At 44.0% G+C, this 17,000-nt stretch overlaps 1 protein-coding gene across 2 annotated transcripts in view; it reads right to left on the bottom strand.

Annotated features, from left to right (window-relative positions):
• The window catches only part of PTH1R (parathyroid hormone 1 receptor), a 102,298-nt gene that overhangs the window by 47,570 nt on the left and 37,728 nt on the right, over positions 1-17,000 (bottom strand). For both annotated transcript variants that reach the window (XM_058179950.1, XM_058179951.1), the window contains exon 3: positions 2,992-3,097. In XM_058179950.1, the coding sequence (XP_058035933.1) occupies positions 2,992-3,097 (106 nt within the window). The remainder of the gene's footprint in view (positions 1-2,991; positions 3,098-17,000) is intronic.

Here is a 17,000-nt window from a genome sequence, read left to right as displayed (position 1 = left end):
AGGAGTTGAAACAGTTTATGCCCTGGATGTGAGGGATCTGTAAATATTTTCACGGCCCTCGTCTTGAGTCATGCAGTATACAGGTCCTCAATGGAATACCATGCTATACTATGCTATGCTATATTATATTACATTATTATACTATATTATATTACTCTGCATTGCATTGTATTGTATTGCAGTGCAGTGCCTTGCATTATATATAGCTGGGGGGAAAAACCTTGCATATGAAGCTTGCAGGCCAATACACTGATTTAAGGAGACATTTCCAGGGTCTTTCTTCAGATAGAGGGGGATTCAGAGCGTGGGAAAATCAGCCAAAGAGCAAAATTTCACGTGGTTTGAACCAACCATGTTTGTTTTTTCAGGAATGTTTCCCTAGCAAGGGAGAAACCCCCGAACTTCCAAGAGGCGTTAAAGGGGGAAATTCTTGCTTAAAATATGTCCTATTGTTCGAAGCAAGAACAGCTGCAGAATGCAGCCGGACTGAGGGTGTCTCGCACACGCATCCCCCCTTCCCCTCCCCTCACACGCTCCGCACACTCACTAATCCAGCTCTGCCTCTCGCTCTTTGTCGACTCAACTCATCTGGCACCAATTAAGAAGCTCCCAAAATAGAAAAGAAAATAAAACTTCTAGCAGCCTCTTGGCTGGGAGATGGAGGAGGGGGTGGCGGGGCCGAGATGGAGGAACACTTGGTTAACACGGCATCACACCCCCGTGCGGAACCCCCAACTGATGGGGTGGATAAGATTCCTCCGGCCGCTGCCTCGTTACAGGTAGTCCTCGACTAACGGAAGTTCGTTTAGTGGCCGTTCGAAGCTACAACGCCACTGAACAAAGAGACTTTTAATGACCTTTGTTTTTCCGCTGCAGGATCCCTGCGGTCACGTGATCAAAATTCAAAGGCTAGGCAACTGACTCGTATTTATGGCGGTGTTCCCATGTCCTGGGGTGTGTGTGTGTGTGTGTGTGTATGATGTTGGCAGCCTTCTGAGGAGCAAAGCCAGGTTCGCTTAACGACCGTGTGACTGACTGGGCAACTGCAGTGATTCGCTTAACAACAAACTTTGTAAAACGGGACGCAGCTCACTTAAGAACTGGCTTTTTTGCCAAAGTTGTTAAGTGAATCACTGCAGTTGATAAGTTAATAACCTGGTTGTGAAGTGAATCCAGCTTCCCCCCCATGGATTTTGCTCATCAGAAGGTCACAAAAGGGGATCGTGTAACCTCCCCAAAGCACTGCAACACCGTCATAAATACGAGTCAGTTGTCCAGCATCTGGATTTTAATTACATAACCATGAAGATGCCAAAACGGCCGTAAGTGTGAAAAACAGGGGCATCACTTTTATCCATGCTGTTGTAACCTCGAATGGTCACTAAACGGAGGTTGTAAGTCAAGGACTGCCTGTATTCTGCTAAGTGACAGGAAGGGATGTATGGAAATGAGAGGACAGAAGACTGAAAAACTGACTGGTCCATTCAGAGGCCAAAGAATGAAGGAGACGGTGGATTATTTGAGAAGTCATTGCCTTGAAGATGCCAGTCTCAGGGGAACACACATTTTGCATGCAAGAAGGAAGGAAGGAAGGAAGGAAGGAAGGGAAAGAGGGAGGGAGGGAGGGAGGGAGGGAGGGAGGGAAGGGACGGAGGGAAGGGAGGGAGGGGAGGAAGGAGAGAGAGAGAAGGAGAAGAGAAGAAGGAAGGAAGGAAGAGGGAGAAAGGAAGGAAACAAAAAAGAAAGAAACAAAGAAAAGAAAAAGGAAGGAGAAAAAGAAAGAAAGAAAGAGAGAGAGAGAAACAAAGGAGGAAGGAAGAAGGGAGGAAGGAAAGAAGGGAGGAAGAAAGAAGAGAAGAATGAAGGAAGAGGGTGAAAGGAAGGAAACAAAAAAGAAAGAAACAAAGAAAAGACAAAAAATGGAAGGACAAAAAGAAAGAGAGAGAGAGAGAAACAAAGGAGGAAGGGAGAAAGGAAGGGAGAAGGGAGAAAGAAAAGAAGGGAGAAAGGAAAGAAGGAAAGAGGGAGGAAGGGAAGAATGAAGGGAGAAGGGGGAAGGAAGGAAGAGGAAGGAAGGAAGAAGAGAAAAAGAAGGAAGAGGGAGAAAGGAAGGAAATGAAAAAGAAAGAAATAAAGAAAAGAAAAAAGAGAGGAGAAAAAGAAAGAAAGAGAAACAAAGGAGGAAGGAAGGAAGGAAGAAGGGAGAAAGGAAAGAAGGGAAGAAGGAAGAAGAGAAGAAAGAGGGAGAAAGGAAGAAAATGAAAAAGGAAAATAAAGAAAAAAAGGGAAGAGAAGAAGAGAGAGAAAAACAAAGGAGGAAGGAAGGAAGAAGGAAGAAAGGAAAGGGGAGAAAGGAAAGAAGGGAGGAAGGAAAAAAGGGAGGAAGGAAGGAAGAAAAGAAGAAGGAAGGAAGAGAGAGAGAAAGAAAGAAAACGAAAGAGAAAGAAATAAAGAAAAAAAAGGAAGCAGAAAAAGAGAGAGAGAGAGAGAAACAAAGGAGGAAGGAAGAAAGGAAGGAAGGAAGGAAAATATTGCACTGATTATGTTACCAACCTGGGTCGTGAAACCACCCATCTCAGAGACCACCAAAAACCCCACAGTTGTTGTTGTCATCGTCCTCCTCCTCCTCCTCTCCTCAAACCCCCTCCCATTCTAACACTGATGATGTTCCCTGGTGGGGTCATGAAACCCGCAGCCCTTCCTTCCTTCCTTCCTTCCTTCCTCCTTTTTATCATCCGGTATTTTCCAACTGATGGCCATTTTTGGGGTCTGCAGACTTCAACTCCCATAGTTCCACAGCCAGTATAGCCATGGCTGAGAATTCTGGGAGTTGAAGTCCACTCGCCTTCAATTGGCCAAGGTTGGACAACTCTACTTATTAAACTATTCTGGCTAATCATCCAAAATCACAGATTCATTCATATTTTTTTTATGAAGAAAAAACAACAACCCAAGGCTTTGAGAGTTGCACCTGAGAGATGCATTGCTCACCTGGCACGTGGGGTCCCTTCGCTTGCACGTGTCTTTCACACTTGGCCTTGGCTTTCAACAGCAGCATGATCTGCTCCTCCTTCGTTACGACGTCATCAGGATCCACCTGTGGTTGGGGGAGGGGAAGCAGTGCATGAGATCCCAGCTGCAGTGCGATTTCTGGCTGCAAGTGCTTTATAAAGTGGTTGGGAGCCTTTTCTTAGTGTGTGTTTGTGTGTAGAAAATATGCTATTCCTTCCTTCCTTCCTTCCTTTCTTCCTTCCTTCCTTCCTTCCTTCCTTCCTTCCTTCCTTCCTTCCCTCCTTTTCCTTCTCTCCCTCCCTCCCTCCTTCTTTCCATTATATTCCTTCCTTCCTTCCTTCCTTCCTCCTTCCTTCCTTCCTCCTTCCTTCTTTCCATTATATTCCTTCCTTCCTTCCTTCCTTCCTCCTTCCTTCTTTCCATTATATTCCTTCCTTCCTTCCTTCCTTCCTCCCTCCTCTTTCCTTCCTTCCTTCCTTCCTTCCATTATAGTCCTTTTCCTTCCTTCTCCTTCCTTCTTTCCATTATATTCCTTCCTTCCTTCCTCTTTCCTTCCTTCCTTCCTTCCTTCCTTCCTTAATCCTTCCTTCTTTGCATTCTTTCCATTATATTCCTTTCTTTTTCCTTTCTTATTTCTTTCCTTCCTCTTCCTCTTTCCTTCCTTCCATTATAGTCCTTTTCCCTTCCTTCCTTCCTTCACCTTCTTTCCTTCCATTATCCCTCCTTCCTTCCTTTGCCTTCCTTCCATTATATTCCTTTCTTTTTTCCTTCCTTCCTCCCTACCACCCTCTCTCTCTTTCTCCCTCCCTCGCTCCCTCTTTCTTTCTTTCTTTTCTTTTCTTTCTTTCTTTTCTCTTTCTTTCTTTCTTTCCTTCCTTCCTTCCTTCCTCCCTCCCTCCCTCCCTCTCCCTCCCTCCCTCTCTCTCTCTCCCTCCCTCCCTGGCTGTCTAAAAACAGAATAAATTGGATAAAAACTTTAAAAACAAAACAAAAACAAAGAGGTTCAATAAAACCCTTTTAACAAGCCTATCTCCACTTGAAACTTTGCTCCTAGTGACCTGCTATAGCTCTGAATTGCTTGAATTAAAATCACTATTCATTGCCTCTTAATGTTTTGCCAAAGTATTTTCCATAACTTTTATCTGAAAAGTATTTGATGTCTACCCAGGGCAATTTTAAAGAGTCTGAAGAGGTGCTGGAAGATAATGGTTTTCACTATAGTGGTGATTAATTAGACATTAATAATGTTGCTTTCCGGAATGTTAGCGGGAACCTTTATATCAATTAAAATAATTTAAGCTTCCAACTAATTGCCTTCGCACAGAATTATCAATTCTTTACACTGCATGCAAAACTGTTAACAGACGTGCCTATTTAATGAAGTTTCTGTCTACCTAACACACATCTTACCAATTTTCTTCTCACTCTGTCTCCCTCTCTGCTTCATCCATCCGTCCATCTCTCCCTCTCTCTCTTCCCATGCATCTGCCTTCCTGTCTGTCCATCATCTCCTTCATCGTCTCTCCATCTCTCTCTCTCTCCACCCACCCACCCTTCCTTATTTTTTCTCCCTCTCTCCATTCCTCCCACTCTCCCTTCCCTCCCCCCTTCATTCATCCATATTTCTTTCTTCCCTTCTGCCTCTATTCCTGTCTGTCATCCATCTCTCTCCCTCTTTAATTTATCTCTGCAGCCCTTATCAATATCTATCCATCCATTGTTAATCTACTGTATCTCTTCATTCATCATCCATCCATCCATCACATCTTTTTCTTTCTCAGTCTCTCTGGCACACACACACACACACACAACACACACACAAACACAAACACACATATACATCTATCTGTCTAGTTTTCCATAGAAAAATCACCCAGATGGCTTTAAATCCAGATTATAAAACTCCAGCCACAGCCATAAATAAATTGTTAAAGGGGAACAGCAAAAATAGACGAACAATGGAAAAAATAAAAGATACTCCCTAAAGTTTAAGTCAAATTATCCGTTACATGAACAAGCTGTCCTGTTTCCTGCTAGGAAGCCCCACGGCTGAGTGTGCTATAATGAGGTTTTTTTCAATGAGTAGATGAAAAGGCAATCTGTTTTTGAGGAAAAGAGGCCAAGAGTTATCCATCTAATGTTAGTTTTCTTCTGCTTTATAAAGACTCCAGAGCTATTATTCATATATTTTATATATATGTTTTCGGAGGTTTTCGCGGGTGTTTGTATGTAGGTCTTTGGTTATTCGGGTTATTCACTTCTTTTCTTGGAAGTGTCTTGGCGACGTTTCAATGAAGTCTCATTCGTCATCTTCAGGCTTCAGCTTCGTGCTTCTGGGAGCAATGTGTGATTGCAGCTATTTCTTCCTCTTTAACTGCTAGTGGGGGTTTGAACTGATTGGGTGGGAGCTTGGCTGTGCTCTGATTGGATGGGAGTTTTTTTGTGCTCTGATTGGCTGGGGGTGTGTCCTGTTTGGGTGGGGGTTTGGTTGTGCTCAGATTAGTCTGAGTTGCAGGGGGATTTGAGCTGGTGAGCTGCATTACTGTTGTTTGGCTTTGTGGTTGTGCTACATCTTCATAGTGGGTGTCAGTCTGCTGCATGAATGGATGGAGGGGTTTGAAATGGCTAATGTTGCAGCTGCGGTCTGGCTTCTGGTCCTTGGTCATGCTTCCTGATCAGTGTGGGTTTGGGTCTGCTTTCTGGGTGGATGTGTGGTGATGACATCCTGTGTGGACCTCGTGAGTGTGGGTCTGGTCCACACAGGATGTCACCACCACACATCCACCCACATCCATCCAGTTTCCTTATGCTAGTAAAGAACTCTGAAAGACAGTGGCTTCTGAGTTTTTTTATGCAGAAGAGGTTTTTTGGAACCTTGACACTCAGACTAATCTGAGCACAACCAAGCCCCCACCCAAACAGGACACACCCCCATCCAATCAGAGCACAAAAAAAAACCCCATCCAATCAGAGCACAGCCAAGCTCCCACCCAATCAGTTCAAACCCTCACTAGCAGTTAAAAAGGAAGAAACAGCTGCAATCACACATTGCTCCCAAAAGCACGAAGCTGAAGCTTAAAGATGACGAATGAGACTTTGTCGAAACGTCGCCAAGACATTTCATATTTTACGCGGGAGAAAACCCGAATAACCAAAGACCTACATACAAACACCCGCGAAAACCTCAGAATATATATATCTATATGTGTATATATATATATATATATATATATATATATATATATATATATATATGTATATGTATATATATATATATATGTTTTCTGATATATATTTTCTGATATATATATCCAATTTATAAGGCTGTCCCCCCAAAAACAAATGACCCCCTCTTTTTTGCTGTTATGCAAAAAAAACAAAAAGGCATAAAAGCAAATACACATGTCAAGCACGGTCAATTAAATGAAAAAAGTCACAAGAGATTTGATCAACAATGGAGCCACTCAATATGTCACCGGTGCCCTGAGACCCTGAAAAGCCTAAGGACAAAGCTGGACCCCCTTGAAGAAGTGTGGACTTCAATTCCCAGAATTCCCCAGTCGGCATTATTGAATCTGCCATCTGTCTGGGTTGGCACAGCAACCAATAGGACCGGAGGTAAAAACTCCAATGGATAGTTAGGATGGATGGCGGAAGAAACAGTGGCAACCAGCCTGCCTTCTATGGAGGATCTGTATATTGCATGGGTCAGAAGGAGGGCTGAGAAAATATTTACAGACCCCCAGACATTCAATTCCTCCCCTCGGGGCGCTGCTGTGGGGCACTGCATGCCAAAACAAGTCTGCCCAAAGTCAGCCATTTCCCCCCATACTATCCAGTGGTGGGTTTCAATTTTTTTTACTACCGGTTCTGTGGGCGTGGCTTGGTGGGCGTGGCATGGCTTGGTGGGTGTGGCTTGGTGGGCAGGGAAGGGGAAGGTTACTGCAAAATCCCCATTTCCTCCCCATCAGCTGGGACTTGGGAGACAGAGAATCAGTGGTGGGTTTCAAATTTTTATTACTACTGGTTCTCCGAACTACTCAAAATTTCTGCTACCAGATCTCAAGAACTGGTCCAAACCTTCTGAACCCCGCCTCTGATACGATCCCTCTGCCATACACCTAATCCCAACAGCACTGTCTGATGCAAGGGTGTCCAAACTTGGCCCCTTGAAGAGTGGTGGACTTCAACTCCCAGAATTCCCTAGACAGCATGAGCTATAAATATGAGCAAGTTGCTGGCTGCGGAATTCTGGGAGTTGAAGTCCACCATTCTTCAAGGAGCCAAGTTTGGACATTCCTGGTCTAATGCCTAGAATAGAATAGAATAGAATAGAATTTATTGGCCAAGTGTGATTGGACACACAAGGAATTTGTTATTTATGTATATTTATGTATATTTAGTTACGTAATTACGTATATTTACCAGTATTGCAGGGTTGTAGTATCATCATTATCTTTTTTATTATCTCCTTTATTACCTCCTCTTGTTGGTATTATTATTATTATTATTATTATTATTATTATTATTATTATTATTATTATTATTATTATTATTATTATTATTATTATTATGCTCTTTTATTTGTTAAACATGAAACTCAGTCTACTGAACATTTAAAAATATATCACAAATATGATATCATCGACTGGCGCTAATGTTGTTGCTGTTGTTGTTGTTGTAATTGTGTTGCTTTGCCCTGACACTGAGAGCTCCTGCACTGGAGATAAATTCCTTGTGTGTCTAATCACACTTGGCCAAATAAAGTATTTTCTCTTCTCTTCTCTTCTCTTCTCTTCTCTTCTCTTCTCTTCTCTTCTCTTCTCTTCTCTTCTCTTCTCTTCCCTTCCCTTCCCTTCCCTTCTTTCTTCTCTTCTCTTTGCTCCTCTCCTCTCCTCTCCTCCTTGTTTTATTCCTGTTCTCCTCCAATTCTCTGTTCTCTATTCTCTATTCTATTCTGTTCTGTTCTGTTCTACATATTCTCCGTTCTGTTCTGTTCTGTTCTTTTCTGTTCTGTTCCGTTCCTATACCATCCCATCCCATTATCCATCTTGTCCATTGCCAAATAGTCTTTTTCGTGTTGTAAGTCGAGGGTCCCTTGTAGTCCTGCTTTGCTTTCTCTGGATTTCTTCCGGAGAGCTGCAGCAGGATTAATGCAGGTTCGCCTAACTTAAAAAGCTGTCCTATAAACCGGCAAGATCATTATACTCTTCTTTCTTCCATGATTCACCAAGGCTTTTTCTTAAGCGTGGGGGCAAGAGGCATCACCGTTTCTCTGCACCCGGCTGCATTATTTAGATCATGGAGGGCAGAGAAGCTCCCGCCTTGCCCCACTGGCGGCTGCTAATGAAGCAGTAAATTATGATAACCAGGGAGAAAACTCCCTTTTGTCTTCCTGGGCTCCAACTTTGCAATATGGAGAAGAGAGTCATGTCTCAAGACGTGCTTTGAAAAAGAAAACCTTCATCCCAGCCATTCTTTTACCGAATTTTTCGGGGCATGCAAGGACTGGGGATGTGATTCTATATGACTGCTTGCCAATCAACTCTTAAGAGCAAGAAGGGAGGCAAGATCTAGCGGTTAAGGCACCGGGATAGAAACCAGGAGACGGTGAGTTCTAGTCCCACAGAGGCATGAAAGCCAGCTAGGGCCAATTACTAGGAGACAGTCAGTTGTAGCCCCGCTTTAGCCAGGAAAGCCAGCTGGGTGAGTCTGGCCAATCACCAGGAGATGGTGAGTTCTAGTCCCACATAGGCATGAAAGCCAGCTGTGACTTAGGGCCAATTATTAGGGGACAGTGAGTTGTAGCCCTGCCTCAGGCACAAAAACTCACCAGGTGATCTTGGGCCAATCACCAGGAGATGGTGAGTTCTAGTCCCACTTCAGGCACAAAAGTGGGTTTGGTGATTCCCATCTTAAATTTGCCAAGACTGAGAAACACTGATCTATAGGAAGGAAGCTTCCGGAAGCTTCTTCTTCCTCTGCTCTCCCCAAAAGTCCACGGGGGTTAGAAATGTGAGAAATCCCCCAAACACACAACCATTGCAATAACCCCATAGAGCCAGGGGTGAAATCCAGCAAATTCTGACAGGTTCTGGAAAACCGGTAGCAGAAATTTTGAGCAGTTCGGAGAACTGGCAAATACCACCTCTGACTGGCCCCAGAGTGGGGAGGGAATTGAGATTTTGCAGTATCCTTTTTCCAGGAGTGGAGAGGGAATGGGGATTTTGCAGTATCCTTTTTCCAGGAGTGGAGAGGGAATAGAGATTTTGCAGTATCCTTTTTCCAGGAGTGGGGAGGGAATGGAGATTTTGCAGTATCCTTTTCCTAGGAGTGGGGAGGGAATGGAGATTTTGCAGTATCCTTTTCCCAGGAGTGGAGAGGGAATGGGGATTTTGCAGTATCCTTCTCCCAGGAGTGGAGAGATTTTGCAGTATCCTTTTTCCAGGAGTGGGGAGGGAATGGAGATTTTGCAGTATCCTTTTTCCAGGAGTGGAGAGGGAATGGAGATTTTGCAGTATCCTTTTCCCAGGAGTGGAGAGGGAATGGGGATTTTGCAGTATCCTTCTCCCAGGAGTGGAGAGGGAATGGAGATTTTGCAGTATCCTTTCCCCAGGAGTGGAGAGGGAATGGGGATTTTGCAGTATCCTTCTCCCAGGAGTGGAGAGGGAATGGAGATTTTGCAGTATCCTTTTCCCAGGAGTGGAGAGGGAATGGGGATTTTGCAGTATCCTTTTCCCAGGAGTGGAGAGGGAATGGAGATTTTGCAGTATCCTTTTCCCAGGAGTGGAGAGGGAATGGGGATTTTGCAGTATCCTTTTCCCAGGAGTGGAGAGGGAATGGAGATTTTGCAGTATCCTTCCCCTGCCACACCCACCAAGCCACACCCACAGAAACAGTAATTAAAAAAAATTGAATTCCACCACTGCCCACAGCTACCTATCATTCTGCCTTTCACGTGGCATCCCCCCACCCATCCACCATCCCAGCAAAATCCCCCAAAGGAATAACAACCAACCTCTTGGCTGAACCACAACCTCCCTCTGCAGTTCTGACTACGATGCCCTTGCAACCCAGGTTCCTGGATTTCAAGCATCGCCTTCACCCCTACAGATGAGGCTGCTGACAAAGATTGACAGATCAGGCTTGCATGAAATGTGGCGATGGGGCGGGGGGAGAGAAGGGTGCAATTTTGAATTCATCAAGGACCGACCTCAGCCACAGAGAGCTCTGATTGCTCCTTGGGCAAAACTCAATTGTTTTGGCGGAAAGAGTGTCTGGATTTCTGATTTTGTTCCTTTCGCAAAACGGCATTCGGGAGTTTTCCAATTCCCACTCCCGACCTCTGACCTCTTTGCCCTTCCTCCTCTCTCTGATGTATCATTGCTGCACACCTGAGTGTAAAGTTCGGATCATCTGTGGTTTATGTATCAGATCATATCGAAAGACCTAAAATGGACAGCTAACATCAAAAACGTCATCAAAAAAGGACAACAAAGAATGTTCTTTCTGGGCCAACTCAGAAAGCTCAAACTGCCCAAGGAGCTGCTGATCCAGTTCTACAGAGGAATTATTGAGTCTGTCATTTGCACCTCTATAACTGTCTGGTTCGGTTCTGCAACCCAACAAGAAAAACACAGACTTCAGAGGATAATTAGAACTGCAGAAAAAACAATGGCTACCAATTTGCCTTTCATTGAGGACCTGTATACTGCACGAATCAAGAAGAGGGCTGTGAAAATATTTACTGACCCCTCACATCCTGGACATAAACTGTTTCAACTCCTGCCCTCAAAATGACACTATAAAGCACTGCACACCAGAACAACTAGACACAAGAACAGTTTTTTCCCGAAGGCCATCACTCTGCTAAACAAATAATTCCCTCAACACTGTCAAACTATTTACTAAATCTACACTACTATTAATCTTCTCATCGTTTTCATCACCAATCTCTTTCCACTTATGACTGTATGACTGTAACTTCTTGTTGCTATCATTAAGGGTTAAATTGCAACCTATGACCATCATTTGTGTTGTAAATGTTGTACCTTTGATGAAGGTATTTTTTTTTCTTTTTCTTTTATCTACACTGAGAGCATATGCACCAAAACAAATTCCTTGTGTGTCCAATCACACCCGGCCAATAAATTTTATTCTATTCTATACAGAGGGGAGAAGGGAAGAAAACGTGCATGGGAAATCAGTGAATACGAATTATGTTCCCAATTTCCTTCATTCTCTTCTGACCCGGCAACCCAGAGCAACGGACGAGACAGTCTGGAATCTGTTGTTCCTGGCATTGCAATTCTGATGGCCGCAAAGAAAAACTAGGCTCTGCAAAAATCCTCATTTACGGGATGCTTGCGTCTGTTTGTAACCGTCGGGCGAAATGGTGCCTCATAAGGCAACATTTTTTTGAATGAAAGTATCTCAAAACGGGATAACTTACAGAACGTATCCCAAATCCAGAACCTGGGACTCTTTCATCCTCTGTGCTGTGGCTCCCTGTTGGTGGTCGGCTCCGCAATTGATAGGGCTTTCAGTTAGGATAGGTAGAGGAAAAAGGATGCTGCGCGAGGAGGAGACTATGATGGGGGAACCGTCAGCTCCAGAATTGAACGGGGGCTTCTGGTTAGAACTTTTGTAGCTGTCTGAGTGTTTAAGGTTGCTGACCCCTGCCCTAAGGAAAGTCATTGGGGAAGCTGGCAGGAAGTCAGAAGTCCCTTCTGCTTCTGCCAATATTTGTAGATTTCAACTCCCACAGTTTCCCCCCCCCCACCAGGAGGTGTGGCGCTTCAACATCTGGATGGAGAATTCTGGGAGTTGAAGTCCACTCATCTCAACATCGACGTGATTGAAAAATTCTGTTTTAGATCCTGTTCTAGGTCTTTCTTTTCATCTTCTTTCTGGAAGCTTTTCTGATACGACATTCACGCCAAGTAATTCTCTAGTTCCCTGGTAAATCCTGCTACTGTTTTACTATTATAACCCCAGTATGTCCAGCTGGCTGACAAAGATGTATTTATTTTAACGTCTTTCCAGCCTTAACTTTTACAGGAAATCAGCGGCTGCAAAAACCACAGACGATGGCTTTTTTTCCCCCCTCGTTACAAAAATAATATCTCTTCATTTCTTCTTTTTTTTAAGAGCAGAGACTTGAATGCTCTCCAAGTTTCCCAGCAAAATGCAATTTAAAATCTTTGGAGAAAAATGTCCGTGTTTGCTTAGGGCGAGCGATGCCAAATATTCTTTTAGTCAAACAATTCAATTCCTGGGTTAAAGTCTTCAGATTTTTTTTGGTGATTTAACAGAGGAATGAATCAACCGGTCACCATGTTTATTCTGGTTTTTTTTTTCTTCCCCTGCCCTCATGACGCATGCTAGCTATCCTAAAACTAACCTCAGATTGTAAGGCCCAGCCAATAACTGTGGCTAAATCACGGCGGGGAAGTGAAGTCGATCCCGATGGAGGATGAGGGATTGCAACACAACATTTGCCGGAAAAAAAGGATGAGTTTTGTCACTTTGCTGTAAACAGGGGTTAAAAACTGGTGAAGGTTTGGCTCAAATGGTAGGAAATTTATCCTTTCTTCTCTGTGTGTGTGTGACTGTCTGATTCATCACAGCCTTCCACCGTTCTTTCATCCGTGGAAAACATCTTATTTTTGTGTGTCTTTGTGTAACTCTGAAAGATGATTTGGGATTGGCCTAATCAGCTGGAGTTTTTGCAAAACAACAACAACAACAACAACAACAACCACCGATAGAGAGTCTTCAGCTTACAACTAGTGGTTAAATAATTATTCAAAGTTACGAAGGGCCTTAGAAAGGGTGTTTCAGAGCTCATAATGCACTGCTAGCCACTGTTAGGTAAAGGTTCCCCTTGCACATATGTGCTAGTCGTTCCTGACTCTAGGGGGCGGTGCTCATCTCCGTTTCAAAGCCGAAGAGCCACCGCTGTCCAAAGACGTCTCCGTGGTCATGTGGCCGGCATGACTCAAGGCTAAAGGCTCACAGAACGCTGTTCCCTTCCCACCAAAGGTGGTCCCTATTTTTTCTACTTGCATTTTTTACCTGCTTTCGAACTGCTAGGTTGGCAGAAGCTGGGACAAGTCACGGGAGCTCACCCCGTTACGTGACAGGGATTCAAACCGCTGAACTGCCGACTTTTCAATCGGCAAGCTCAGCAGCCACTGAACCACCGCGTCCCATAAGATAGCCACTGTAGTGGACTTAAAACTATTTGGTTAGTGAGTGTCCGAATTTACTAAAATGAAAAATAAAAACCCAAACTTGGGACTGTTTTCATACTTACGACCATTGCAGTATCCCCATGGTCACATGATCAAAATTCAGACGCTTGGCAATTGACTCGTATTTACGACGGCTGCCCCCAGGATCACATGATCCCCTTTTGGCAAGCAAAGTCAATGCGGAAGACAGATTCGCTTAACAACCATGGTTATTAACTGAACAACGGTGGTGATTCACTTAACAACAGTGGCAAGGAAGGTCGTAAAATGGGGCACAACTCATTTAACAACTGTCTCGCTTAGGAAGACATAAATTTTGGGTTCAGTCAATTGCAAAAGGCAGGATTACTCAGAACCACTGACATTCTGCAACAAAATCCTAAATAACCTAACATCTGTCTAGTCCAGGTCCTTGGAAAGAACTCGAGAGGTGGAAAAAATTTCGAAATCCAGTCTGAACATCTGGTTGATAGGCTAATGCAGTCTGTTATTAACAGCAGCTGCTTGCAATTACTGCAGGTTCTAGTCCTACCAGGCCCAAGGTTGACTCAGCCTTCCATCCTTTATAAGGTAGGTAAAATGAGGACCCAGATTGTTGGGGGCAATAAGTTGACTTTGTATATAATATACAAATAGAATGAAGACTATTGCTAACATAGTGTAAGCTGCCCTGAGTCTTCGGAGAAGGGCGGGATATAAAAAATGCAAAAAAAAAAAAAAAGGACCTAAAACAGTTGTCGAAATGAATTGGGGTAACATCTGTCAAAATCATTGTATGCCACGAATGATAAATCGGGGGTGGGGTGGGGGGAAACACCGAGTTGAAAATGTTGTCGATTACAGAAGTCCACACTAGGGTCCTTTCTAAGCTTAGTTGTTGTTGTTTTTTTGCAGACATCTCATTACCAAACTAGATAACACCATCAGTCTAAAACTGACTGAGCGAACAGTCCACTCGCTTCTAGCACTGATGATGTTATTTAGCATGGTGATGAAAATGTTTGCAAGAAAGCAACTGAACTCAGAGAGCATCCAGGACCCCCGCAGTCCTCCTCCACTCCTTCTCCTCCAATCCATAGACCCTTCTCTTCTCCTGATGATACTACCTAGTGTGGTAATGAAACGTCTCCAAGAAAAGAAGCAATTTCAAGAGAGCACCGAGGATCCCACAGTCCTCCCTCCCTCTCTCCCTTCCTCCCTCCTTCCCTTCCTTCCTTCCTTCCTTCCTTCCTTCCTTCCTTCCTTCCTTCCTTCCTTCCTTCCTTCCTTCCTTCCTTCTAGCAGTGATAATGTTACTTAGTTGGATCATGAAACTCTGCAAGGAAACACCCAGGTTCAGAGAGCACCAAGGACTCCATGTCATCCTCCTCTTCCTCTTCCTCCTCCTCTCTTCAAACCCCACTCCCTTCAAGCACTGTTCATGTTACCTAGTTGGGTCATAAAATGTCTGCAAGGAAACTACAAAATTTACAGAGCACCGAGGACCCCTCTGTTTTCTTCTTCCTCCTCCTCCTCCTCCTCCCATTCTCTCTGCCTGTGTTAGCTTGTTAGCACAATGGAAAAAGAAAGACCTGTAAATAAAACAAATGAGAAGCTAAATGCCTGGTGCATCTGGATCAATTCTGATCTGATTTGGATCCCCAGCTGAATTTGGATCCATCACCTCGATCTGATTCAGTGGCTCTGGCAGAGCCAGGCACGCAATGTTTATGGCTGCCCATAATTTGATTCAAAGGCTTAATTCAGGTTAATTCCTTGCTCCATTCAGTCACCCTTACAATAAGTTTCTTAATAGAAATTTTTATCTTGCTTTTTTTAGCTGTTGGTTTTATCTGTTAACTACTTTGTCATTAATAGAAAGATAATAGGTTAATAAGTGGCTCAGGGGCTAGGACGTTGAGCTTGTGGATCGAAAGGTTGGCAGTTCAGCGGTTCGAATCCCTAGTGCTGCCACGTAACGGGGTGAGCTCCCGTTACTTGTCCCAACTTCTGCCAACCTAGCAGTTCGAAAGCAGGTAAAAAATGCAAGTAGAAAAAATAGGGACCACTTTTGGTGGGAAGGTAACAGCGTTCCGTGTGCCTTTGGCGTTGAGTCACGCCGGCCACATAACCACGGAGACGTCTTTGGACAGCGCTGGCTCTTCGGCTTTGAAACGGAGATGAGCACCGCCCCCTAGAGTCGGGAACAACTAGCACATGTGTGCGAGGGGAACCTTTACCTTTACCTAATAGATTAATAATCTTCAGATAGTTGTTTAAAAATTGGGAATGGGGCTGTTATATTTATCAGTATATATAAGTAGTCCTCGAGTTATACAACAATTGAGCCCAACATTTCTGTGAGACATTTGTTAAGCGAATTTTGCCCCGTTTTACGTCTTTTCTGGCCACGGTTGTTAAGCGAATCATGGCAGTTGTTAAGTTAGTCACACGGTCGTTAAGTGAATCTTACTTCCCCATTGATTTTTCTTTTCGGAAGATTGCAAAAGGGGATTGCGTGACAACCTGTGTCCGTCATAAATACGAGTCATTAGCCAAGGGTCACATGACCACGGGGTGTGCTGCAGCGGTTATAAGTGTGAAAAACGGTCCTACGTCACTTTTTTCACTGCCGTTGCGTCTAAATTTATTTCTACGCCAGAATTTAAGCATACAAATAAATCCGTGCACATCTGTAATATTCAGGTCTGCTGCTTGTTATGGTGAGTGGGCCTGCAGTCGTTCCCCAGCACAAATCGCAAAAAGGAATGCCACACATCGAAATTGGCAACAGCCCTCCTTTGAGAAGAGAAACAACATCACAAAAGGCAGAATCTGGGCACGTGTCCCAAACACGCTCTCTGCCCTGAGAAATTTCACGAAAACCAAATCTGGAATCACTTAGGAAGGACTCGTAGATCGGCAAACACATGCGCACAACTGCACACATGGGCTCTTGTGCTGGCTTCCGGGAACAAAGGTGTTGTTAAGTTTCAACCTAGGGACCCCCCACCTCCTCGCCTTACAACAGCTCGCTTAGTGACCGTTCGAAGTTGCAACGGCCCTCGGTAAAGGGACGGATGAGCGTTTTGCATACTTACCATCACAACCTCCCTGCGATTACGGGTAAAAATTCAAATGCTTGCCAACTGACTCGCATTTATGACGGTCCTAGTGTCCCTGGTGTGTGTGTGTGTGTTTGTGTCACATGATCCCCTTTTGCGAGCTTCTGGCAAGCAGTGGAGAAGCCGGATTCACTTAACAACTCTGGCAAAAAAGAGATGACTTCTTTCTTTCTTTCTTTCTTTCTTTCTTTCCCTCTCTCTCTCTCTCTCTCTCCTCCCCTTCCTTCCTTCCTTCCCTCCCTCCCTCCCAGCGGAGCACTCTAGAGCTCCCAGCACATGGTGCCCAATCGCTCCCAATTCGAAATTAATTCCTCCCTCCCTCTTCTTTCTTTCTTTCTTTCTTTCTTTCTTTCTTTCTTTCTTTCTTTCTTTCTTTCTTTCTTTCTTTTTTCTTTCCTCCTTTCCTTTCTTTCTTTCTTCCTTCCTTTCTTTCTTTCTTTTTTCTTTCCTCTTTTCCTTTCCTTCCTTCCTTCCTTTCTTTCTTTCTTTCTTTCTTTCTTTCTTTCTTTCTTTCTTCTTCCTCCTTTCCTTTCTTTCTTTCCTCCTTTCCTTTCTTTCTTTTCTTTCTTCTTCCTTCCTTCCTTCCTTTCTTTCTTTTCTTTCCTCTTTTCCTTTCCTTCCTTCCTTC

The sequence above is a fragment of the Ahaetulla prasina genome, chromosome 4, assembly GCF_028640845.1.
Source record: "Ahaetulla prasina isolate Xishuangbanna chromosome 4, ASM2864084v1, whole genome shotgun sequence".
In the NCBI taxonomy this organism is placed as follows: Eukaryota; Metazoa; Chordata; class Lepidosauria; order Squamata; family Colubridae; genus Ahaetulla; species Ahaetulla prasina.
Note: the sequence above shows the minus strand (reverse complement) of the source record. Positions and strands in the feature narration are given on the sequence as shown.